At 41.2% G+C, this 26,413-nt stretch overlaps 1 protein-coding gene across 1 annotated transcript; it reads right to left on the reverse strand.

Moving 5' to 3' along the window:
• Nucleotides 1-463: 463 nt before the first annotated feature.
• On the reverse strand, nt 464-25,581 carry KIF24 (kinesin family member 24). The gene is made up of 13 exons (XM_065657093.1): nt 25,531-25,581; nt 24,434-25,061; nt 20,685-20,874; nt 18,482-18,579; nt 16,174-16,389; nt 14,518-14,605; nt 12,430-12,551; nt 10,739-10,844; nt 8,573-8,644; nt 7,738-7,847; nt 4,351-6,804; nt 3,318-3,411; nt 464-700 (listed from the first exon to the last, which is right to left on the reverse strand). The coding sequence occupies exons 2-13, from the start codon at nt 25,045-25,047 to the stop codon at nt 560-562; spliced, it is 4,305 nt and encodes a 1,434-aa protein (XP_065513165.1). The 5' UTR covers nt 25,048-25,061; nt 25,531-25,581; the 3' UTR covers nt 464-559.
• Between the last annotated feature and the right edge of the window lie 832 nt (nt 25,582-26,413).

Below are 26,413 nucleotides of genomic sequence, written 5' to 3' on the forward strand. Positions count from 1 at the left end.
CTGAAGTGTTCATCCCAACAAAGAACAAATGTGACAACAACCTTCCTTCTTCTGAAAGCAACTGCACTTCTTGCCCTGCCTTGACTTCTCATTACTTACAGTCTAGTTACGTTGGTGTGCTTCACAAACAGCAGCACCTCTCTCTTTTCTGGCTTCTCTTTGCAGATGCTTTTCTGGGTAGCATTTGAGCTGTGTCTGGCTTCAAAGTGTTTTTTCCTTCTTCATTTTCTTGGCAACACAGAAGTGACTTTAACAGGTGAGAAGCTGCTATTCATACTGTGGACAGGCCTGGCTGCTGCTTGATGAGATACTTAAAGGCTGCTGAATTGTTATTCTTAAGAGTGTGGCTTATTGGTATTAAGGAAATACAAAATCTTGTGGTGCCAAGTAGTCATTTCTCTTTTACTCAGAATTCTCTCCATCTTTATCTAAGGTACACACTAATCACAAACAGCAAACCGAAAGCTATCCCCTACCCACCCACACTCTGCAGCACCAAGTGTGGTGAAACACTGGCTGTTTCTGTGGCTGTTTTTGTGCATGTGCAAGCGAAGAAGGTCTAAACTGGTGGAGGTGTTTGCAGGGACATGTCAATGCCAGGAGAGGCTAAATAGGGCTGGAGCTGGGCTCGCGTTGTTTGGATACACTTTGACTTTAGTACCAAAACTTCATCCAGCTTGGTCACGAAATTCTGGAAATCCTGGTGAGGAAAGCAAAAGGAAAGTTTAGGGAACAACAGTAGCAGCAGCTCAGAGAAAATCAGCATTACACACTGGAGCAGTTTTTTATTCTGCAGTGTAGTAGATTAAATCAGTGTTTCCTTATTAAAGTCCTGACCCTCATAGGTCAATGCCTCTAAATGCCAAGGTTAACTTACTCCAATAATTTTACCTGTTGGTGAAATTACAGCTAATACAATGGTTTAAAAATGTATGATGCACCTGTTATCACCCTTCTACACCAGTTAGCTTTTCAAAGATTTGGTGTAGGGAATAGTCACCTGACGCGCAGTTTTACAATGTAGTGAACTCTGTTCCTGACACCTCTCCTGTTGGATCTAGCAGTCACAAAAATGATGGTGAGCTGGGCTACTCATTGGTCAGACATAATAGCCTGTTCTTGGGAGACAGAAAGGATTATTTCACATCAGGTCACAGGGCCAGTTCAATGCCTGCATAGACTCATGGAATGTCCTGAGCTGGAAGGGACCCACAAGGATCATCGAGTCCAACTCCTGTCCCTGCACAGGACAACCCCACAGTTCACACCATGTGTCTGAGGGTGTTGTCCAGTCTCTTCTTGAACACTGTCAGGCTTGGGGCCGTGACACCTCCCTGGGGAGCCTGTTCCAGTGTCCAGCACCCTCTGGGGGAAGAACCTTTTCCTAATGTCCAACCTGAACACCCCCGGCACATCTTCCTGCCATTCCTTTGGGTTCTGTCATTTGCTGCCAAAGAGAAAAGATCAGCCCTGCCCTTCCTCCTCCCCTTGTGAGGAAGCTGTAGCCACCATGAGGTCTCCCCTCAGCCTCCTCCAGGGTGAACGAACCAAGTGACTTTACCCATTCCTCATACAGCTTCCCTGCCTTCATGGCTACAGGTCTGCTAGATCTGACATGAGGAATATCAGCAGTATGTACAGCCTCAGCTGAGGGGAACTCTGCCTTCCATAGCAACCTGCCACAGGGCTAAAAAGTGATATGAAAGTGTGATGAGAACTGAAATGGAGGCACTTATTTTTAAGTAAGGCTTGTATTAATAAGGCACTTGGGCTTGCTCTGCTCTCCACCCGAGAGCAGAGTTTGGTGCCTCCGTTCACAGGTCAGTGTCTAAGAACCTGGGAGATGTCAACATCCTCAGGGCCTGGGGCTTCAACTGCTACCTCATGAAAATCATTCATTCAAAAGCTTATTTGGCAGGACTCCAGCTATCTCGTGCACTGCATCTTTGTCTTGCAGGGACATCAGGACTGCAATGAAGACCAGCCCAGCTGCCATGCATATTTTTCTTAAGCACTTTAAATAGTGCTTAGTTCAGTATGTGGCTAGTCCTGGCAGGAGTCTCTCCTGCGGCCAGAGTTTCATGGCTGGAGAAGTTGCAACCATCTGAAAGTGGAGGGAGAGAAACTGGTATGGGAAGTTCAAGTGAATATGATTGCCCAAAGAAAGGTCATACTGTGACATAATACTGCAAGATATAAGTTATTCACACACTGCCGGGAGGCCTGGCAAGCATGTAATAATTCTGCTAGCCAGAAAATGATTGCTTGCTGCAGGGGCAAATAAATAGGGGAGCTGGTGTCCAATAACCAACAGACTGAGGAAAAACAACCTCAAAAGATTGATTAAAAAAAAAAAAGATTGCTTTATATCACTGCATTTTCTGCCACAAAACGAGTACAGTTCATTGCTCTTGTGCTCTTCTGTGAACTTCTGTATGTTAACTGGTAACTCATCAGATGCAGCTGGAAATCACAGCAAGTAAGCCACATGGTGGCTCCTTTCTGAAATCCCTGAGCAAGAGTCCCTGTAGCGGTACTTCAGATCTGAACTGTGGTAGGAACTGAAATGGTTTGATAATTTAATGCAGTAATGGAGCTTGGCTTTATTGATAAGATGAAGGAACTGGGAAGGCAGGAGGTTCTCACTGGGAGGTGTTAATACTCTGGGTGAGTGCTGAGACTTGGCACATAGCAGTGACATGCACTTAAGTGGATGCAGGAGAACCAGAGAACTGGGACTGCCTGGCTAGCAGTGGGGCCATGCAGATGCCAGTCTTTAGGTCTAGCCTATGCTATGTCATCCGAGACAAGGATAAGCCAAGAAATACTTGAGTGACAAAAGTCAAGAGCCTGTGAGGGTGCAAGTCATGGTGGTCAGAGCACTGGAGTGAGTGAGGCCACGGGTTGCCACATCTGCAGTGCAACATCCCATGGTCATGCTTTAGGGGCGTGCTGTTTTCTGGGGTATTGACTTACTTGGTCCAGCCTGTAAGGAGAAAAATTTCACACAGAAAGATGACCTGTTTGGTACAGTCTGGTACCCATGAGGGAAGACAGGAGAAAGCTGTCTTATCAGAGACAAGTGGCTCAGAATTGGCTCATCTGTCTCCTCCTCCCCCAGGGACCTGGTAGTGTGGAGGCTGGCAAAGACACAACAGGTACTGAAAATGAGCGGCCTCTCCAAGGACTCGGGGAGGCATCAGAGAATGAGAGGACCAACTGACGAGGAATGTCACGTCACTAACTCAAGTTAATAATCTCCAAGATTAATTTATGCAGGTTGAACGAGCACTGAAATCATTATCTGAAACACTTACCATTGCTGACATCTGGTTTATCAAGCACTCTTCCTTGAAGCACAAGGATGCCATTTCATCCAGCTGCTGCCGATGGGCCCAAATTACAGCCTGTCTGATTAACATAAAATATACCACTGGTTACACAGCTTGCGGGGCTACCTATAATTACTGTTGGCCCCAATAAACCTTTAAGAAGGAGGAATACCCCAGAGGAATCCTTGCTGTCCTGTGGTCCCTGGCATTCAGAAAGTGCACACCAGTGCTTCTTGAAGTGCACTGGACTGCTCTGGTTTGGGGTTAAAGATGACCTTGGTGACTGAGGATTGCTCAGAGAGGAGCGACCGCAGCCTCTTGTTAGCATAGGCAGCACAGGGGCACATAACTGCTTTTTACCATAGGGAAATCTATTCATAGGACCAAAAGAATTGTCTGATTATTTAGTGAAATGGCTTACAACTGCGAGGCTGCAAGTCATTTCAATGAAAAACAGGCAGAGCGGGAAGGCAGTGCTGCTGTTCATTCCTCTGAGCAAGTTTCTCTGAACAACAACATATTTTCAGTTGTGTGAATGCATACCAGTCCTTGGGAGCTTACAGGGGCAGCTCATTGTACTTTGAAGCTTCACATCTGCATCTTCAGCAACTGCCCAGCCGCTCTAGCTGTTTTTCTTTCCATAGGGATGGAACAGCTGTCACCTGCTTCTTGATGGGAGGTGTTGGTATGTTTTAGGTACTTTACAGCTTATAGGAAGCCAATTAGCTACTGAGAACTGCAGTTTGTATTGTAATTTGAATTCCTCTAGCATTATCCTAGGAAGCTCTAATAGAATAATTGGCTTCCTGTAAGATTTTAAAATATAACTAAATAACAGGCAATCATATATTTATAAGATAATTACAATAAATTATCATTAATCTTATTAAATAATTATTTCATAAGTTGATTTCCTGAATGTTTATAAAGTATATATGATATACAAATAAAGGCAAATGTATCACACATCTAGAATTTCCGAGCTTCATGACAAACTTCAGTGATGAGCAAGACTTACTGCGCCTTTTCCAGGGCTTCCCTCTGCCATTTCCCCATCTCTGATGTAGCACTTGGAAAGCTGCTGTTGGACATGCCTGAGGGGCTCTTTGCATTTGCTAATGGGTTATTATCTTTGGTTGTGGATCCTGAATCTACAGCAAAAGTCTCTTGTGTAAGAGTACTCTGCATTAACTTGGTTTTTAGCAACACTATTTCTTCATTGCTTAACAATGACTTGGCTGGGTCTTCAGAATGACTGAAGTCCTCATTTCTCAGGGCTGCAAGAGCAGGCAGAGACTTGGGCTGCGACAACAGGCTGCTTTCTTGAGAGGGGGACTGGACTGTGTCATCCATATTTCCCACACTGACATAGCACGGTACACCTGAAAAATAGCTCTTTTCAGGTATATCAGCATTTATTTCCTGAGCCGTGGGCTCAAGACTAGGTCCTTGATTTGAGTTAGATTTTCCTGAATTACCAGTACTGTCTTTAACATCAGCATCACACTGTCTGCCACCTGAGTATTCTTTGCACATTGAGTTACTGAGAAACAAACCACCCTCTCTCTCTCCCCTGGAGCCTGTGGATTCAGCTGCAGATGTTTCCGCCAGGTCACATCTAACGAATAAACTGTGAGCGGCTCCTTGCTTTGATGAGCCTGGGCCCAGAAGGCAGCAACATGGCTTCACACCACAGCAGGTGGGTGACAGCCACTTGTCCCCTGATTGTGGGGAATGCAGCCGGGCGCAGTGTCTTCCACCACGACGCGTTTGCTCCCCCAGGTCCAGCATGCTGTCCGTCAGAGCTCTGCTCCTCGTGCACTGCCAGCCCTCGTCCTCAAACCTGTTCTGGGAGCCGTGTACGTTCCTGTCCAACACCTGCTTCACACGAGGGGACTTCTCTTGGTTAGAAGATACTTTCTCTGTATCAGTTGTTTCCTCATAGTCAAGGACTGATACTGTGAGAGGGGCCATTAGCTCAGAAGTGAATTCTGATGAACAACTGGAAGATCCACAATGGTTAAATCCATTTTTTTGAACTTTCTGTTTTATGTCTCCTGCAAGAGCAGCCTGTCTATCCAAAGTGAATTGTTCCTTCTCTTTGTGCTGGAGGTCGAGCTCTTTGCAATCTGACGTTCCTGATCTCAGTACAGGAGACACATATGTGTTTGGACCACCCTTTTCTGGAGTCAAGGTGGCTTCACTGGAGTAAACAAGAGATCTGCGTTTGGATTTGTACTGTTTGTTATCAGCTAGGAAATCTTTGCCATTTTTCCATTTACAAGCAGGATCTTCTTGCAGGCAGTAAGGTTTTTCTGCAGTATTCCTTGGAGAGGGCTCAATAGTTAAGTCATAGCTCCATTCTGATGGAGTTTTGCTGCAGCCTGCATTTTCAATAGATTCCTCTCTCTTTGGACTGCCCTCACTATAATCCCAGCTGTCATCTAGTTCATGTTCTTGCATGGGTACTGCATATTTAAAAAACAAATCCTGTCGCTTTTGGCCTTTTTGCTCTTCCTCTGTTTCTATTTCTCTTTGATGAAGGAAAAACGAGTGTTGACTGCACTCGTTGGTGTTTCTGCTTTTCACGCTCTGACTACAGACAGGTGAGAAAGAATCTTCACTGAAATCACTGTCATCCAGATCTTCTAGCTGCATACCCTCTTTGCTCTGTAGTTCTGTGAGAGTAAGGCTCAGCTCTGGCTTCACTTGAATCTCCTGGGGTTTGTATTCTGTTAAAAACCTCTCAAGAGGTTGATAGTTCAATTTTTGCTGTAGAATAGGTGGCTGCTGAAACTGCTGGTGATAAAGACGTAAATGCTCTTCCCTTTCTTTCTGAAATGGAGGCACATTTGTCCAGGTTTCAACACATTGTTTAGCAAAGGCATTTCCCCATTCCTGTCTGCCCTTGGAAGGCAGATTTCCATCTCCAAAGGATATATCATCTCTAGAAACAAGCTGCTTCTGTACAGGTTGCACTGTCTGGACTTTCAGGCACTGGACAGGTGGTCTGTCTTGCATATACTTGTCTCTCTGGCCACTCTCTTTTGTTTCTGCCATGGCAGCATTTTTGACAATGAAATCCTTTGCAGTGGGGTTATTTTCAGACTGGGGGGACAGATCATCAGCTTTCTTCTTCAGGGGATGTGCTACCCATAGGACTCCCTTCACTGGGGTGGTGTGGTGAAACCACGGTGAGCTGGTATTTCCTTTGTAGGCACGTCCTTTGTTGATTCCCCTGGGAGTAGAGCTAAAAGGGACACTGGGTAGCTGGAGTGCTGCAGGACATGCCTTTGTTTTTGTAGCACTTGAGGGATGCTGGAGGCCTGGCTTCGCTTTCTTTGGAGAGCTCTTTTCCCCAGCTGGCAAAGAGTGAGAGTTTTGGACACATTTTGGAGATACATTTCCAGCCGTACGACGCCGGTTTGTGACAGGGGTGGAACATTTAATCCCTTTCTTCAGCTCTTTGACCCTGTAAATGAGGCTGGCTTTAGAAGATGTCATGCTTTCAGATAAATAGCAGTGTCTTCAGAACAAACAAATGCTTTCACACATATTAAGGTTAAACACTGAATTCTATGTCATGATTACTGTTTTAATTGTCAGTGATCCACCTAGACATCAAAACACCTCTGTCAAAATCCCTGAACTTCTGGAAAGGTCCACAGCACTATTTTGAAGTGCTTCCTTGAACAGTGCATAACAGGTCAAATGAGTGAAGATGGCCTCTGTTTCAGTGTAAGGCAGTTGCATTTCCACACTCTACAATGCAGCATGGCACAGTGCCAGCTCAAGACAAGCTGCTACCCTCCAGAGCACATCACAGAGTCCCACAGGACACAAACTGGGTCTTTTGGAGTAGTTGCAGTGGAGCTACTTAGGCCAGGTGATATTTGTACAGGGCTACAGTGCTCCTGAATCAAACCCATCACTGTGAAGAGCTGCTCAGCTGGTATCACCCTGTGCCCTCAGCTGTTTCCTTAACTCCTCTTCCTCTTAAGCATCTCGTCCTCTTAGCCACAGCATTGCACAGTCTGTAATTTACCTCCTCCTGTGTAGGATGGAGGGTGAAGGACTTGCACGCATCCTAGACAGAACTACAAAACAAAACTAAATCCTTTTGATTGCTGAGGTTAGTAATCCTGCAGTTACAGGGAGCATTATCACTAAAATGGGCACTCATCACTAACACCTGTCATCAGAAAGGGTTCATAAGATCCACAGAATCTCAAGACCAAAAATAAGAGTTGGAACTGGTAAGGATTTTATTTGCATTGTAAAAAATGCATTTCTTGCCTAAATCACCACTTCCAATGCAACCAAAATAAAACTTAACTACTAGCATCATACATTACCATTTTTCTTTGTGTTTTTCACCTTGGCAAGACTGAGTTTCATCACCTACCTGTCAGCATATCGTAAAGTGTTCAGGGTATGCTCTGTAGCTGTGTGGCTGGGTGATACATTGGCTATCATACACGTCTTGGAATTGCCAATGAAGGAATCCTTAAGCACCTAGGGTGGGAAGGTAAAAATAAGATTCTTAGCAACTCATGTATTTATTTTTAAACACGTGTTTGCTCTTATTTTACACAAAATATGGGGGAAAGTGATTTAATCAGCTTGGAACTTATGAAAAGTTAGGCTAAGTTACCTTTCCTTTCCTATAAATTAGCAATGTGTACAGAGGCAGTTTGACATGAGTCCAGTGATACACAGTTACTGTCTCTTTTTTTTTTTTTAACATGTAGTCCTCTTGTCTCAATTTGTCTTGCAATTCTTTGTTTACCATTTAAAATTACTATGAGTGTTAATCAGAGCTCTGAAAAAGCACTTGCACCAAATGCCACAAAGGTGTCCATATATTTTGAGGAATAAAGCACATGTTACAGCTGGAGTGAAGCAATGTTGATGAACACTCCCAGGACTGCTACTGCACAAAAGGTGCAGCGTTGCAGAGTGGGTGGAGATAGGTGGTAACTGAATGAGGCTGGAAGGTAGCGTTTGGGCGTTTAGTTTGGGTTTAGGTTTATTTGGTTTTTACCATGCCAGCTCCAAGACTGACTGGTGGAACTGGCAGCTGTCCTTAATTCTGTGATCATCTTTAAAATTAATGTTTGCAAAAATTATGAATTTCTGTTTTCTTCAAGAGTTTAATAGCAGTTATTGAATTACGCCCTTTTTTTTTTCAGTAATTCTTGTCAGGGAAGTCTCTACTGTTGTTTTTCTGCTCATTTTACCTGAGTTAATTTGCTTTGCCGGAAAGGAGTATGCGCATGTTCCTGATCCAATGCCCGGATGCATTCCTTTAGCTACCAAAAGAAAAAAAACAAAAAACAAAGAGGGGGGGAAAAACATATCAGTCACATACTGGCAAGGAACTGAACTGTGTTAGAAGGCAGCTGCTCTCAAGCCATTTCCTCCTCACACCAGTGCAACGCACCAAATCCCGCCAGAGGGGAGAGCATGGACCAGCACTAATTAGCTGTGAGGGGAGCTGGATTTGAGCTCAGGTTCGAGCCCATGCTCGGAAGGTGGTGTAGATACAGCCTGTCTGTCTAAACAAACATGTCACTGTGACCTTGGACAGGCTAAGAACTATACACAGGACACTGAGAATGAGGCAACAGACAAACAAGGGATGGATATAGAGCTACAAAACTCCCATTAAAACCAACAGAACATGAGCAGCTAGCTACGCCTATGCCTTTCACAAAATGCATCCGATCTTCTTCCTGTTAACAACCATCAACAGAGGTAGCCTGTAGTCTTGAAGAAACATCCCTTGATTTATTACCAGCCTTGGAAAAAGATGACAAGTTCAAACTCAAAGATGTGCACTTTTTTGCCATGTTTCCATTGGGATAAGCACAATAGTATGACACTCTATATCAAGCCTGGATGCTCTTTAAAATTGGCAGAAATAGGCTGTAAAGCCATGAGACAAGTCATTTAGAGCAAATATTGAAGGAAAAATAAGCAGATTACAGTATTGTCATGGTGATACTAGCATGAAGCAGCCTTTCTCCATTTAAAGTCTTTCTACATTCAACACACACCCACTTAAAATGACACTTATTTCTCACTTTTACTGCATTTTATTTAAAAAAATCACACCTCTAACCAGAGATCAAACTGTTCTAATTTTTTATTCTGCTTCTTATAATTGCAGTGTCTGAATATCTTCTATTTGAAAACAACATGAATATTCAAACCAGCAAAAGTTTCAGACTTCATGTGTTTTAAAGTATGAAGAGAACATTATGATCTCTGAGGGCAGTAGGTTTTACAGGCTGCAGATCATGTGGACTTACCTAAAGATGCCTTTTACAGTCAATTCAATCACTACTTATAGACTGCCTAGGTATTTACCAAGCTTCACACAATAACAAAAATACAGACACTCAGATATCAAAGTTCCTCTTAAAAGATTTTCATGAGCTTACATTAAGCCTCACTTCTCAGTTATACTTTCTATTCAGGTCCTGACTCCCCATGCCGCTCAGTTATTCACCAGCAAGTAGTCAAGAAAGCATGAAGTAGAGAAGCACATTCATTTTACATACTGTCTCCCAGTATGAACGCCAATGTTCCACAGCAGGAAAGCCTCTGTGCAAAAGAACATTCTACATTCTCTAAGCAGAGCAAGCCACCTCCTCTTTACAGCTCACTAAGAGGTACAGTTGTGTGCACTAACTTCAGCACTGTTGACTCATACTCACTGATTGCATTTCACCTTCAATCTCACTCAGAGAAGCCCTCAGTCATCAGTGAGCTTTGTTCGTTTGAATTAAAGGTGGTGCAAAGCCTTCTGCACAGTTTATGCATACAGGCACTTCTGCTTTATCTTAGGTGGCGTTTCTGTGCTCCCTGTCCCTCTTTACATAACTGTGTACACTTAGAATTTGCATTAAGAGTGCATTTCTTCCTGTTCCTTTCTCCTTACATACGAACTGCTAGTTTCTATGCTCCTGAATGTTAAAGTCCTTTACTCCTGATTTGAAAGAGAAGTCTGAGTTCAAGTGGTGAAAACAAGCAGCAGGAACAGATGTGCTTTTATGAAACAAATCGGGCAATCCCGAGCCAATATTCTCTAGAAATAAAAGAGACAAAACTTTCTATATATAATAAGTGACGCTCATTATACTATACCTAACATTCTCCATGCTGTGTTTACCTGGGTGGCTATAAGAATGGATTAACAAGACTTTGTTTTCACCACAAGGTTGTTTCCCTCTGAAATTGTCTTTCAGGCAAAAGACAAATTAAACTGGACACACTTCATACTTTGGATGTTTTTTCCCCTCCAGGAAGATATACATATGTTATCTGGTCATTCATTTTTATCCTAAAACACATGCTAATAATTGAGTACAAAACCTTCCTCAAACATGCTAGTATCTTACTGCTAAAAGACTTTGGTTTATTTCCGCTCCTTCCATTTTTGTTTGTCGATCTGAGTCTCTGGCATCAGCTGCCCTTTCACTGCCAGCCAAGTCAATGAATGATATCCTAGAAAAAACAAAGTTGCATTTATCTTGTGGGATTTTTTTTTTGTTTTCAAACCAAAGGGCTGCAATACATGACAACAGAAGAATGATTAGAAATAACTACTTTTGAACAAAGAGAAATAACCACTGGAGATATCTGAGGCACCAAAATAAGCACAGTAGCAGGAACATTGTCAGATCATACTGGCACTAACATAATCATAATAGAAAGTATAATTGCATGTGATGAGAGTGCTCCACAGTTTAATGGATAAGCTGTTTGAAGTGCAACACATTTGTCTCTCCAGATAATCCCTATGCTTGTAGTTTCTTAAGAACACGGTTTAAGAAATTGTAAGTTTCTTGATTCTCCTTCCAGGTAAAACAGACAACAGCCCTGTCAGATGGGAATTCAGGGCAATATGAACAGAAATTTCCAGTGTAGTTAACTAATACAATGAGCTTTCAGTGTTCCTTTTCCCTTTCTTCCACAAAACTCCATTACTTCCTGTCACGTTTCCTAGCTCTGCGTGCCAGCTGCTGTACTGACTGATGCACTGTATCTTTGTCTTTGCCCTTCTTCTTTTTCTGGCACAGCCCTGAATTCTCTTACAGGCATATCTTGGGATCCTTTCCGTACTCCAGCTCCACCTCGCTTTCAGTAACAAAAAATGGCACACATGCCATACCTACATAACCACATACACTTCTATTTCTAAGCCTGCCTGTTCTGCCTTTTCCTCTCTCCACTATTTGTGGCTCTTCCATTTTGCCTTGTATTTAAAATAAGATCCTGGGAAGCAAGACTGTGTGGTAGTGTTAGTGTGGTTTTCTGACACTCAGCAGTAATATAGATGCTTAGACCTCTTTCCTCAGACCTATTTCTTGGAGTTGTTTAGTCTGGAGAAAAGTTGACTGAGAAGAGGCACAATTACTGTCTTCAAATACACAAAATGGCTGCTACAAGAGCAAGTAAACTGCTCTTATTGTCTGCTGCAGATAGCATTAGAGCCACACTCTCAAATTATCATGGAGGTTTTGGTGAGGTACTATGATTCCTCTGGCCAAAGGCAAACATCTCTAATGGAATCACCTCCACCTGAGCTAGTCATCCCAGGCTCCCTTTGTAGTCAATTAGAGGACAGAGGTGCTTTGAGGGGCAAATCTGCCTGACTTAATGTAGGTGGCTCTGCAGAATGGCATGAATTGGATCATAGAGGCGACTATTTCTTTCTACTGACTTCAAAGGTAGCGAGCTCACATGTGGTTGTGCCCATTGCAGACATCTACCTTTAGCCAGATGAACGCCAGACAGAAGCAGCTTTCTAACACTGAAGATGAAGGGATGGATGTGATTGCCAAACTCCTTCACTGGACATTTTTACAAATGAGTTTGACAAAGCTCTCACAGATGTGGCTTAAGCGCTCTCTCTGGGAACACAGAAATGACTGTGAAACTTCTCAAAGTCCCTTTGAACCCTTTCTTCTGATACAACTCACTAACTCAACACTGCCCAGTAACTCAACACATCCTCTTTGTTTGCCTCCTGGATGTCCCTGGGCTTGACTTCCTCATCAGCACTGAGCACTCCCACTTCTAGTTTTACCTTCCAAATGTCCTGTTGGCTGCATCTTTAATCTGGATCTGGATGATAGCATGAGATCGAGAGGAATCCGAGTTGACTCCCGTAGCTCCTGTGCTACGTTCTTTCCCTCCCTTCAAAATCACCTGCAAAATAAGGAGGAAAAAATCCAAGCAAATTATAAATAAGAACACAATCTTGTTCTCCTAAGATGAGGTAACATTAGGAGGAATAGTCCATTAGAGCCTTAAAATTTGGTGCAAGGCAGATGTTAAGTTAGTCTGGATCTCTTCCAATGCTTCTTTCAGAACTTTGTATATGGACTTGCTTGCAGTGACACTACGGAGCTTAGAGAGCATGCTGCAGGTAATTAGTTGTTGCATCGCACATTCATTCAGATTTACAAAATATTCAAACTATAAAATTAAAAACAAAAGTATGGCAGAAATGAAAGAAGGTTAGACTGCAGACATAACCTAAGAGACTCATAGGACTGACTATGTCTTGTGTCCTTCTAAAATTTCATTTTCTCATATGACAGATGGGTACTGTTATACAGAAAGTAACACAAAAAATACAAAGTTCCAAATCCTTTCTCCATTTCCATAATAGAAATAAATTATGCCAGAGTAAGGAACAAAATTAAAAGATCAATTATACTCAATACAACAATAAAATAAGAAAACAAGGAAGAGAGGCAAGGCAGCAGGACAAAGGCTCCTTCAAGATACAAATCTGGATAATTCTGTTTTGCAAACTTTTAAGGACTGTCACAGAAAGTCTAGCAGCAACTGCAGCAGAGCATCCATAAAACAGTAATTAATTTTGTTTCTGGTTATAAGAACAGATTAAAATATTTTTAGCAAAATCAATGCATTATCAGCTGACAGATGGTCATTATTCATGCATTTCAGTGGCCAGTTCTCAGCCAGCAACCTAACCACCTGCTGCAGCTCCCAAGCATTGTATTAGTGCTAAATGCAGATAATTTCTGAACCAAAGCCAACATCAATGAATAGTGAATAACTAGGAATGTATTGAAGACTCTTCCCATATGTCTGTTTCAGACTATTCAGAAGCTCTGAGTCAAGTCAGTGACATTTCTGTGTTCAAAAGGGCCTGTGGACAATTTCAAATTATTTTTTTTCCAAGATACCTTTAAGAATAAAGTCATTTAATAGCTCTTCTGTGTGTGGAATGCGATAACACAGAGGAATGTGTTAATCCACCCTATAGCAAATTTACAGTCTAATTTGCAGAAGCATAACCAGCATGTCCCGAAGCTCGGAGTTAATGGAAGATGAAGAACAAAATTAAATGGAATATAAGTGGGTAATACTATGCCAATTTTAATGAGTCAATTACACTATCAGGCACTTATAATTTACACTTCCTTACTGAGAAAAGGAATTAAACTATGCAAAATCAGGCTAAATAGAAAGCAGATTTAACCAGGTTGCTTGCTGTGGGACAATTCAGAAAATCTGCCAGTGCCCTTTTAGGGCTCAGCTAGGCAGCGAAGGAAAACTGAAGATTTGGCTTCTGCTGGATGTCAGCTACTATTTAAAGATCCTAATTTTACTTGGCTGTTATCACCCACATTATGTAAACCGTGTCTTAATCCTAATTCAGATCAATCTCTCAGTCTTAAGTATTTTCTGATTCTATTAATTTTCAAGTTTAGATATTTTGTCCCACATCTAAGTACCTTTAATCTAGAAAATTTAAGTTCATAGAATCCAAAGAAATCACAAGGGCAGAAAATACTTAGCCAGCTTTCAGGGTCCCTTGCTGCGACACTATTTAATTTCTGGAATAGTGACAGAAGCCTATTTCTTGGCAAAGATCTTTCCACAAGGAGTGGCAGCAGAAGTAACAGCTGTAAATCAACAGCTTGCATGTTGCTAACACAAGTCACAGTGACCCAAGAAGCTTACTGAATAAAGGCACTTTTATAGTGCTCCTCGGTGCTCTGCTGGAGTCGCCAATTTCAGAACCTTAAACAGGAACACAAACCTACTACACAACAAATAACAATCACTGCAAATGACATCTCACGAATTAGCAAATTGGGCTGTAGAAGACAAAAATAATTGCAAACATAGAGGTTACCTCCAACAGCAGATCTACAGAGTCCACCTGAACCTCCCGCAGTCCGACTATTTGAACAACATGCTTGCCATCTTCTCTCGCAAAAAGCCTGAAAATGAAAGAGTGCAGAAAGGAGATTTCAGAAGTTTTAAACAGCAGCAATGAAAACACATTTCAGTGCTATGACGCTGTCAAAAAGCAATCAAGGCTACTGACTGGGGAGAGGTACCACTATAATTTATTTTCAGAGCTGAAGAGGTATTTTATTTATAATGTGTACCTCTGACATTTCACTATTAAGGAGACATTAGCAATGCATTTCTGATTGTTAGGGAATATAATAAAGCAGGGAAGTAAATTATCATGTTTACATTTTAGAGTTCTTGCCTCTCTTTAAACTGTATCTCTGCAGTTAACTGCATTAAACTTCTCTAGCAAGGTCAGACTGTAAGTTATGCTCTGTTCATGTTCTCAAGATTTTTGCACAGGATTTTAAAGCAGCTCCCATAGCCATAGAGTCTGATTTCAGAGCACCTCTGCTATGAATTACACAGAAGCATTGCAGTATACAGGAAGAATACAGACATTATACACAGGATAAAGTTTAATCTTCCCTTCAATGACACGTAAAACAGCAGAAAATAAAACAGCAGAAAAACATAAGGAGACTGTTTTTTCCATAGTAAATCAGCTCTTTACATGGCAGGTTCCAGTACCTGCTCCTTAAAATTGTTTTAGAGAAAGGGAACACACATGCAGCGAAATAGGTGCTTCTTTTGTAAAGAGATGCTTCTTTCCCCAGGCAAAAAGCCTCCCTGTTGAGCCCTCCAGCATGCTCTAAGGATAGTGTTCTCGAGGCTGATAAAGGCCTCCAGCTGACACGTAATGTTCCTTCAAGATCACTCCAAAAAGATTTCACTGCAGAGATCTTAACTGATTTATTTTATTTAGAGATTTCAGACCGCAGTGATTTTTTTTTCTATATCAAGTATCTACTGAGTTGTCCTCATTGCCATTCTGGATGGAGCTTCTGTAGGATTATACATCCATCTGAACGAGTCTGGGGCAGAGGTGCTACTGCTGAGGGTGATGGCAGCATCACCTGCAGAGGCTCGGTCCAGCTGGGTCACTGGGCTGCCAGGTAAAAGCACTTGGGGAGAAGGTGAGCAGACTCCGCAGTGTGAAGCGCAACAAGTGGGAGATCAAAGGGTTCTTCAGAGACTTGACTGGCAAGAGCCAAAGCCCCACTGGCACAGCAGGAGGGACAGCCAGGGGTTATGTTTGAGCAGGGAAAGACAGGGACTCCACAACAGTTGGCGTAAGAACTTCTGGTGACAAGAAGGTTCTTCCTCTACAAATGGATGTTCTGCTATTATATTATTATACTATAAGTGAAACAGCATGAGCTCATTTCTTAACCATAAGTCCTTATCCTTACTTACTTGTCACCCTAAAATAGTAAAAACCAGGAGCACCTATCAATGCCACAGTATTTAGTGTCAGATTTTGCCTTCCTCTCCAAGTAGCTCCTGGGAACGACCCTAATTAAATACGTAATATTTACTATAAATGGTAATATGTTAAATGTAATTGCATGGAACAGTAACTGATTTATAAACAGTAACCAACTGATTCATAACCATAGGTTTATAGTAAAACGTATTCTTATTTAAATACCTTTTCCTTCCATTTAGCAGGTCATAAAGCTGTCCACAGTAGATCTCATAAAAACTGATCAAAACATGGAGATCTTTCCTTGACTGTGATGCTTCTAAGTGTCCAAAGATGTCCTTGGCAGCCAAGGCGTAGAGTCCTGGGTTCCGGTGAGTACCTATCATAGTGTAAGTCTTCCCAGCACCAGTCTGTCCATACGCAAAGCAGGTTGCATTGCCTCTGTGAAGATAACTTATACTTTTAGTGTCACATCTGATTTATTAATATCTATTTTAAAAGATTCTGCAATGTCAATATCTATCTGTAGTGGCCTCTTAGCAATGACGTTTGGTTTGCTATCCTATCTGGAAAACTGCAAACCACTTAACAGTGATTCCCAAGCATGTCCTGTGGAGATCTGGCATGTCACAGAATACTGGCTCTCTTCCTTTCTTCCAGATGCCAAAAATGCATTTAAGGAAACTAAGAGTTCATAATTATTCTTCCAGCTGTTTAGATACTGCAGAAGTATCATGGAATTATGAATGGGAATACTACTGATTATGAATCCGTGAGAAAAATTATTGTGACATGAGATGCAAAAGAGCCACAAGTCAGGTTCTAACATGTTGTACATGATGAAAATTAACACCCCAGCACTCTAATTTATTGAGCGAGGCTACTTTGTCTCAGGTTGCAGTCCTGTGGGCAGCTGAGTCCATCTGAAGGGTTGTTGTTGCCCAGGGGAAGGTCTGGCTCTTCCCTTCCTCTGCTCCCAGCTGTGTGACCTGCCCCGCTGACCTATCCCGTCCTGCGTTGGCTCTGATGTTTGACTTTACTGCACTAAAACAACACAAAGATTTCGACTGTTTTGCAAGCTAATTTTCTGCTGTTTCAGTGAATTGAAGTACCTCACAGAGGATCACAAAATACGACCAAATTCGCTTAACGTAACCTATGGGATTGTGTCTAGTGGGGGGTAAAGAAGAGGATCATCCCCATTGAGTGGCAGAGCTGTTTGACTCACTCACTCCAGCCACTGAAACCATAGTCTGGGCTTGTGTCAGATTGCTCCTGCGTTGTCATCATATCACCTTAAGATTATAACAGCCAAGCATATAAAATGCCAAGGAGGTCTCAGGATACAGCTCCACTGCCCTTCAAGCCCATGTAAATTGAGGTTACTGCGTGCCTGCTTTTCCTTTCCCCATTCTTGCTTTTAAACAAGCACTGAACCCACCAGTAATATGTGAACAGATTCAAGGAACCAAATCAGACAAAAAAATAACTACAGAACAAATTATTTATTCTCCCCTACCTTTAAAAAAAAAAAAGACATTTTAGCCAGCTCAGTACCCTGACAGAGGAATGGGTAAAAATGTAGGGATGTAGGAACATTTTCTTGCCAGTTTAGATTGCAGAATTACCCTACTGTGGTGTCAGATTAGACCAATGCCAGTGAAGGGAATGAAGCAGGAGGGACGGAAAAGTTAGGAAAACCTGAGAAAAAACAGTGGCATCTCATTTAGTGTCACTACTGGATTAGCTGTAATGTGACCTGTGCTTTTAGTGATTATGACATGGCAAGCTACAAGCCTCATTCTCCTTTTTCACTTTCCGTTTCTCAAGAGCAAGACACTTTCTGTCTCTGATGATGATACTTGGAGATTTTCAGTAACAGAATGCTCCATTTTGTTAATTTCCAGCATGGATATGTAATCTATTCCTTCAAAGACTCAAAAATGCAATTCTATTCCAACTTGTTACTTTGAGTGAAAAATAAGACCACTCATGTACACCATCATCAATTTCCCATTAATCAGGAAGTATGTAACTATGATTAAACATCTAAGCAAATATAAATCAATAAAATAAAAATAAATTACAAGGCTATTAATTTCTATTGCCCTGTGAACTGTACAAATACATGCAAAAATATCTTACAGCAGTCTCATCAAAGGGGTAATATTATTCCTGTACAGATGAGTGTGCTACGGCACACAGAATCCTTTGCTAGAGTGGAGTAGAGACTTCAGAAATCCTGGCACACATTTTTTTCGTTCTAGGCTGGCCATGGTGTCTCTTTATTGCACCTGAGGTTCAATTTTAACTTCCTCTGTGATTTAAATTTCTCACCAAATGCGAAGAGTTTTCCCTGATTTATTTTGTCAAAATTGCAACCAAAGACATTCTAAGAGAGGGAAGGTATGTGGCAAAGGTGAAATGAACGTATTTTTTGAAACACGTAAAGCATAAAAAGAAAATGAAAACAATTTATGAAAATGGTAAACAAGGAGGCAAAAAATAACAAATGTAAGCACTGATGCCCTACCCGTTAAAAATATGCTGAATGAGAGGATGAGCTGTCTTCATATACACATCCTGATTGGTACATGACTCCCCAAAGACTTCATCAAAATAAAAAACATGCTGAAAAATAAACATGATTTTAAAATGAAAATGAATGTGTTTCACTTCCTCTTCACGCCCATTCAAAGGTAAATTTAAATAACAAAGTCTTTCCAATGGCTTCATACAGCTTTGGATCAGATACAAAGTGATCTAGCACATTTAGCATGCAGCATGACATATGCAGGAACACATTGTTACAACTAATCGAGAGACTGAGGGTAGGGGGAAAAAAAGGAAGGAAAGATGCCTTAATTTCTCATCATTCTGAAATGGAACATACCACAGCCTTCTGACAAGAAAAAAATAAAATAAAAAGAAAAATGCTAATATGCTAATTAGAGAAAACCCTCATCTATTCATGAAATGAATCAGCCTACAGATGTACAGTAGCACTATAACAGTAAAACGAACTCAGAGTCAATTCTTGACTCTCTCAAAATTAGTCCTCAGTTGTGATTGTCTCTCTTCTGCAGACTTTAAAACTTTTTGTGCCAGAGAAGACAGAAGCTATTCCTAAGCAAAGTTGGATTGTATTATCTCAGAAGGGGGCAAGAAAACCCAAAACTTCCCACACTCCAGATCTGACCCAAAGCAGCAGGGTCTCTGGAAACACTGCAACAGAAGTCATTATGGGGTCCTTCTAGGGTAACAGTAGTGTTTATAGGGACAGTCACAAACATCACATTTTCAAAAGAGCCTCCACGGACTGGTATCTAACATTATACTCTTATACAGGGGTGTCAAACTCATTTTCACAGGGGGCCATGTCAGCCTTGCAGTTGCCTTCAAAGGGCTGAACATAATTTTAGGACTGTATAAATGTAACTACATAATGTAGTTACTGCATTACATCCAGCCCCTTGAAGGCGACCGCGAGGATGACGTGGCCCCCTGTGAAAATGAGTTTGACACCCCTGCTAATAAAATCACTGCAGTGTAAATAAAGTGGTAGATCTCTAAGACCAAGAATCATTTCAGCGATGCACAAACCAACCACATTAATGTACAGGCAGATTAGACCTGGGAGTCTCAGCAGCTACACTGAGCTCAGAGGGCAGAAGTGCTCTGTGGTGGGCCTGCAGTTTGGGTTCCCTGGTGGGGCACATTCCAGCTCCACGGCCAACTCCCACTTGCTCTGTACCCCTTGCTGTCTTTTCCATAGGAGCTAGAAGTGGAAGGAGGATGAGTAGCCAGACTTGGAAGCAGAGAAGGTCTCCTGAGTCCTATAGAACAGACACAGCCTTTGCCATGGCATACTTTTCTTTGGACTGTATTAACTGATAGCAAGACTTCTTTTGTCTGTACTGACATAACAAAATTAATTGCTGGTTATTTCAGCACTGAGATACTAAAGCGATAAGCGCTGCATAAATGCCAAATATAGGTCATCAGATGGAGGGAATAGGGTGGAACTGCTGCACATGTTGCACCGTAAAAGGTGGTACATTAACTGGGCCTGAGAGAGCTGAACTGAATTTTTACTAGATACTCTGAACAGTTGTTCCTATGACCCAGATTGTAAAAATAACACCCAGTAGAGTGAGAATGGCTTGCTGCTGTCTAGAAATTGGTTCTCTTCCTGGTGCTGTCAGTCAAAAGTAAGAATTTGAACTATGGCAGCACAAGGTATTTGGGATTAAGAAACAAAGACCAAAAGGGAACTTAATTTTCAAAAGCATTTAAGAACAAAGGAAGGGAGGGGATGAGGGTCTACGCGATTCTTTGAAACAGTTCTACAGTGCTGAAATAGCAAAAAAGGAACTCCTCACTGAAGCACCCTGGAAAGCTATCAGGAGACTCTACAGCGGGCGATGCTCCTGCAGCAATGGCATGTAGCAGAGGGTTTTATTAATATTTTGCCATATGCAAAAAAAGCTGCAAGAGTCATGCTTTTGAGGCTTAACATCCTGGGTACAGGATTTCTGCCACAGGCTGGTGTAAGTCAGAAGTAATTCAAATACACTTATGCAGAGCTCATAGAAGAGCCCACCACCTATTTCAGTGCAAGAAATGCCACCAGTCCTTTTCTGTTTCCCTTTATTGAAACTCCAGGTACAATTTTTTTTTATCCCACCATGCAAGTGACTGGGCTATAAACACAACATTCACGTGGAGCATGTTACCTGTAAAATATATTGGGTGAGATCAACTGCCTCTTTCTTCTCATGAAGAAGTAGGGTTTCTTTATCTTTCACTGTGATTATATTAACCTCTCCACGTCGCTCCTCTCTCAGGCCTAGAGGACGTTTTCGGACACATACTCTGATTTTTTCACTCTCTGTCCATGGAGTGTCTTTCTCAGAAGTACCGGGTCTGCAACGACAGTGTAGTTTTGTATTTTAGAATTGGGTTACTACAGAATCTGGAATATGTATAAATTTGACCTAGTTTATTAGCTTTATCAGAGAACTATTTCTGTCTTTAATGGCTTATTGAAAAAACCTCCACCTTACCTCTCATTGTTACATGGTGAGGTTTTTGCTGTTTTTTTCATAGATAGACTCATGACTTTTGTGCACTTGTTGCTGGACTGGCATACTTTCAGCTGTCCACAAGCATGTGATTGAAGCTGGCGTAATATGCAAGTTAACTTAATAAAATTTAATCTTGCTGAAATCATTCACAGTCATGATTAATCACTTAATTATGTACAGATAAAAGGATGAACAGATCTTGAAAAGGAGAGCCTATAATACTTTCCCTCTTATACTGACTTTCACAGAATCAGAGAACAGTTTGGTTTGGAATGGACCTTCAAAGGTCATCTAGTCCAACCCCCTGCAATGAGCAGGGACATCTGCAACCAGATCAAGTTGCTCAGAGCCCCGTCCAGCCTGGCCTTGAATGTCTCCAGGGATGGGGCACCCACCACCTCTCTGAGCAACCTGGGCCAGTGTGACACCACCCTCATGGTAGAAAATGTCTTCTTTGTACCTAGTCTGAATCTCCCCTCTTTTAGTTTAAAACCATCATCCCTCGTCCTATCGCTACAGGCCCTACCAAGAAGTCTGTCCCCACCTTTCTTATAGGTCCCTTTTATGTACTGAAAGGCCACAATAAAGTCTCCAGACTTTCATTCCTCCTATTATAGGCTGTCAAACAGGTTACAAGTAAATGACTCAAAGTGGGTAACAAGACAGTGTCACCATGCTCCTATTCAGCTCAAAGGAAACTGGAAATGTTTATTTCATCATTGTTTCCCCCTTGGTCTTGTAACCAATTTCTTTCTGTTATCATAAAAGTCTATGTGGTTTCAGCCCAGTGGCAAAGTTGTGCTCTGGTGTTTGGCAAGCCTACTTCAGTTCCCTTCTAAACACCTCAGAAACATGAGGTCATTTCATGTTTCATTGACTAACGTGCTGTGTAAAGCATTCTGTGATGCGGCATACAGAATATGCTTGAATTCAACCAAAATGTATTTATCCTGCCTTTCTCTTTTTAAAACTGTGTTCAGCCAAATGAGTAATGATTTTCGGCCTGGATTTGAATGTCAATTTGTGAGAAAAATATAATTTTAATCGAGCTTTGACATGCTTAAAAGTTTTGTTTCTGCTATGCTGTTGAAGTGCTCTTCCAAAATCTCTTAATGTAGCAACTGAAAACTAACATATACTAGTTGTCTAGTAAAGTAAAACTAAACCCACAAGTTGCTCAATCTCTCATTACAAGTACAAGCTTGTAGTATCATTGCTGTTGTGCTGCATGATTCCCCAGAAGCATACGGCATGCAGATATAGATCTTAAGATGTGGTCTTCAAAGACTACACATGAGTAATCTTTACTTGTAACAAGAATACCTTTAATTTTAGTACTGGTCCTACATTTAGATGGAAAATTCTTTCCTCTGAAAAGAAAGGCAATGATACTTGAAATAAGATGCTTCATAAGCTACTGCGAGCTTATGGATATCACTAGGCACCAAATGTTGCCCAACAAATGATCAGAGGCTCTGAAGTCTAATTCTCATGTCAGAGGCTGGAATTGGTGACTTACAGAAAGCTCCTGTTGTGCTCTAAGAGCTTGAAGGAGGAAGGAATGATTGCAAGACTTGGAGAAAGGAAAAACTGAAGACTTGGACACAGTTTATGAGAGAAAAGGAACAAATTCTTTCTAGTAGAGAGGCACATTTAATATATTTTGTATGGGAACAGAATGCATTTTGATTCTATATGCCGAACCTGAAGTTTAGATTTTCTGTTAACCTTTCTTAAATAGAAGTTGCATTTTTTATTACTAAAAAAAACCCCAAACAACACAAAAATCTCTACACAGTCCATTAGAAACTCAATTAGACAATAGGTCAGAAGAATCACTATGCACTGCTACTGTAAAAATAAAGCGATTTGCTCTGGGCAAGTGCAAAATATATTTAAACATATTAAGAAAGCTGTTTCTTTCTGCCACTTGAAATCATGCTACTGTTTTCCAGCATTTCTCAGTGGTCAAATCACAAGGTGACATGTGAATGGATGGATTCAGTGAAGGAATTAGGTGCTTGCAAAACAGGAATCGCAAACTCAAGTGTCAGCAGACTGGCCCAAGCCTGGAATGCACAACACGTACTGTGCAGTCAAAACAGGAGGCAGAGAAACTTGGGCACGTCGGGAGGAAGATGCAGAAAGCCCACAGAATGAACTAATGCCAGGCACAGAGAATGTGCTTAGAAAAAGAAGTGAAGAACAACAGAAGAAAGTGAGAACAGTGGAGAAAATAGCTCTACCACAGGAATAAAAATCTTAAACTTCTCTAGCTAAGCCGTTAGGTTATATTTTATAGTTTTTTACTTTCCAGCACTATGAATCCTGCCCTTCTAGTCACACGTTGGCTCAGCTTCTCATGGAGGTAGAGAATGCACTAAGATGCCAAGAAATGTAGGAGGTTAGCTTACTTCTCTGGAAAGTGGGGATGATTTTTTTTTTTTTTTTCCAGCAAAGGGGAGTTATAAACATTGGTCTTTCATTTCACAGGTGAAGTGTTCTTACTACTGTCACCTTAGTACTTTGCCACAGTCACAACAGCATCTATCCCTCTACGCTTCATGCATGCTCAAGGAGAGTTCTAACTCCCATGGACCCTCCCACGTGCCAATCTCTCACCACAGCCTTTCCAGACCAAGGCCCAGCATCATGCAGCTAACTCTCTTCGCAGCATTTAAAAATGAAACTGCCGTGACTGCATGGCAACAAGCTAGATGCTGGTAGTATCTGTGCAGAGGGGTACGTGCCCTGCCTGCTAAATAGGGAAAAAATATTTAGTGCTTTAGAAATGTTGCCAGGGTAGATTTACCAGTGGTTGAGGATAACCATAGCCCCTCTGTTACCAAACACTGGGAAAAGTACAAAAGTTACAGATCATGTGCTTGGGGAGCAGCTGCAAGGCATCCCTCTCACCACTGCATCTGTATCCCATCCTGGTTATCTTAATTCTGTTTCTTTTCAAAGCTCTAGTTCAGAAATTTTTTTATAAACAGATATGGTCATCATAGCACTTATCCTTTTTACTGGGAAGAACTTTACAAACTTATCAACAGGTGATGCCATATTTTGGAAAAAATAACGTTTTGTAAGTCTCATGGAAACAAAAAGAGAAAGATTGGCCAAAGTACAAAGAGAACAAAGCCTGAAAGACAATAACAACTATTCTTAGACAACCGTAGTGAGTACCAGCTGGTGAAATTCAGCTGATACCTTCTACCAGACTTGGAGAGTTGCAAATGCTTATTAATATCTCTCTCGTCTATAAGATCTTGCATTGTTCTGTAGTGGTAGGATTACTTATTTGAAGGCGATGAAGAAGATTCTCTTTCACAATGAAGAAATAATTAATTATTACTACCTTGAAATATAGTAAAATAAAAGCGACCGATTATTACCTGACACAGGAACGAGGTAGTCCATAATTATACCCTGAAATATGAGTTATTTTTTGTATGATGGGAGCTTCAGAATCCCCCAGGAGAGAAGCAATATCATCAGAAACTGTTGGACAGCTCAGGTCCTTTCTTGTGGATGTTGCAGGAGTATTTAGATCTCGTCTAGTTAATCTGATCAGCTCTGAATTATGTGGTTGAATATGTCCCAGCATTTCCCCTCCACTGTTCTTTTCTTCATTGGCACTGAAATCAGGCGAACTACATGACTGAGATTCAGAGTTTTTAACTGTTGAATCATTTTCTTCAAAGAAGGATTCAAAACGCAGCTGTCTACGGGGACCTGATCTGGTCACCCGAGGCTGAATGAAAAGGTCACTTGGTTGAAAATCTTCCTTGCTTAAGCCTGCAACATCTTCTTCTTGCATAATTTTGATTATTCTGATGAGCTGAAAGAGTCGTTTGCGGTCATTCATGTCATGGACCCCTAGTTTGGTATAATCTTTCATGGAAACTTTCGCAAGCTCATCAATCTTCTGAAGACCAAAGGCAGCAAAATGAGGATAGTATTTTTCAAGTTCCGCCTCACAAAGGCATTCATAAAGGCATGATGCCATCTTCAAGCCTAAGTCTACAAGATACGAAACAAAATAAATATTAGAATCATATGAAACATCACATCTGACGAAGTTACTCATGAAGACACTACACATTTCCAGATGCTATTACCTGCAGTTAGGTTAGAAGCTTGTTAAATTCCAAGCTTACAATACACTAGACTGCCAAACACTACAGAATATAACAGTAGCGATAATCTAAATATGAAACAAATATTTATCTATGAAACTATATTTTAAAACCATAGACAATATGCAACAATGTGTAAGAAATGCACAATGCAGTGTTACTTACTACTGCAGTTCCTATACGCCTGATGTCTACTAGACGAATGCCGCAGCTACTGAAACCCTGTCCTCAAGCTACAGAATGTAAAATGCCTAATTTTAGACACTCAGTTTAATATCAGGGCATGTGGTCTAATGTGGTTCAGCTATCCCTGGTTACCCAACCAAAGGAGAAGAAATTGCATTTGTCCTCACCTCAAGCTGAATAGTTAAGGCCTTTCATCTTATGGGTGAACTACAGCAAAGTTGTAGTTTTGTTGTGTAACTTTCTCTTGTATGTCATTAGTCTTGTGAGCATTTCTAGATATCCTTGACGGAATAGCCAAACTGTTCCGTGAAATCTGAAACACAGAATTTCTCTAAATCTATATATGCTACTGGAACGCCACACTTGCATTCTTGGGAAACCCAAAAAAGCAACATGCATCACTGAAAGGTATGCCAAAAAACCCTCAACTCCTTCATTCATGTCTCCCTGGCAATGCATTGTGCAGCTGTCTGTATCCAGATGGATTAATATCTGCAGATATTTTTACTTGTTCCATAAAATGGAAAAATGATAGTACTTCAAGTATCTGTTGCCCAATGCTTTCTTATATCTTTGCTCAGTCTAGGACCTTAGCAAATACAGTTCCTACTCATGTTTGGAGATTATAATAACATTCCACAAAAATCAAGTTATTTAAGACTAAGTTCCCCCCCTGTAACTCAGGGTTAGTACTTCGACAGGATTTTCAAGCATCTCTATAATAACATTATATAGGAAAATAAGTTCACCAAATATCACCCCCAAATTTGATTCCATACCATTAAAAATAAATAAGACATTATGTTGTAATAATAATAACAAAACTATAAAGATTACAGCGCTGATTGTATAAGATACTACAGAGACCAAAGGGTCCAGCAGAGGACATCTAAAATGATGTAGAAACTAGAGTCTAAGCTGTAGACAGTAATTAGCCATAATAAAATTACGAGATCCAGCAGTAAAAAGCTTCAAGACAAAAACATTGGTATGTTGGCTAACTTATTTAATGTGTATGTAATGCAGTTCTGAATCAAAGTAACACCAGAG

The sequence above is a fragment of the Caloenas nicobarica genome, chromosome Z, assembly GCF_036013445.1.
Source record: "Caloenas nicobarica isolate bCalNic1 chromosome Z, bCalNic1.hap1, whole genome shotgun sequence".
NCBI lineage: Eukaryota > Metazoa > Chordata > Aves > Columbiformes > Columbidae > Caloenas > Caloenas nicobarica.

Bases quoted from the DNA above. Each gene is read 5' to 3' on its own strand.
- KIF24 (XM_065657093.1), bottom strand. From the start codon at position 25,047: ATGGCATCATGCCTTTATGAATGCCTTTGTGAGGCGGAACTTGAAAAA. The intron at 20,875-24,433 runs GTAATAATCGGT...CTGTCGTTGCAG, and splicing joins CTACCTCGTTCCTGTGTCAG to ACCCGGTACTTCTGAGAAAG. The intron at 14,606-16,173 runs GTATTTAAATAA...TTTCATTTTCAG, and splicing joins CTGCTAAATGGAAGGAAAAG to GCTTTTTGCGAGAGAAGATG.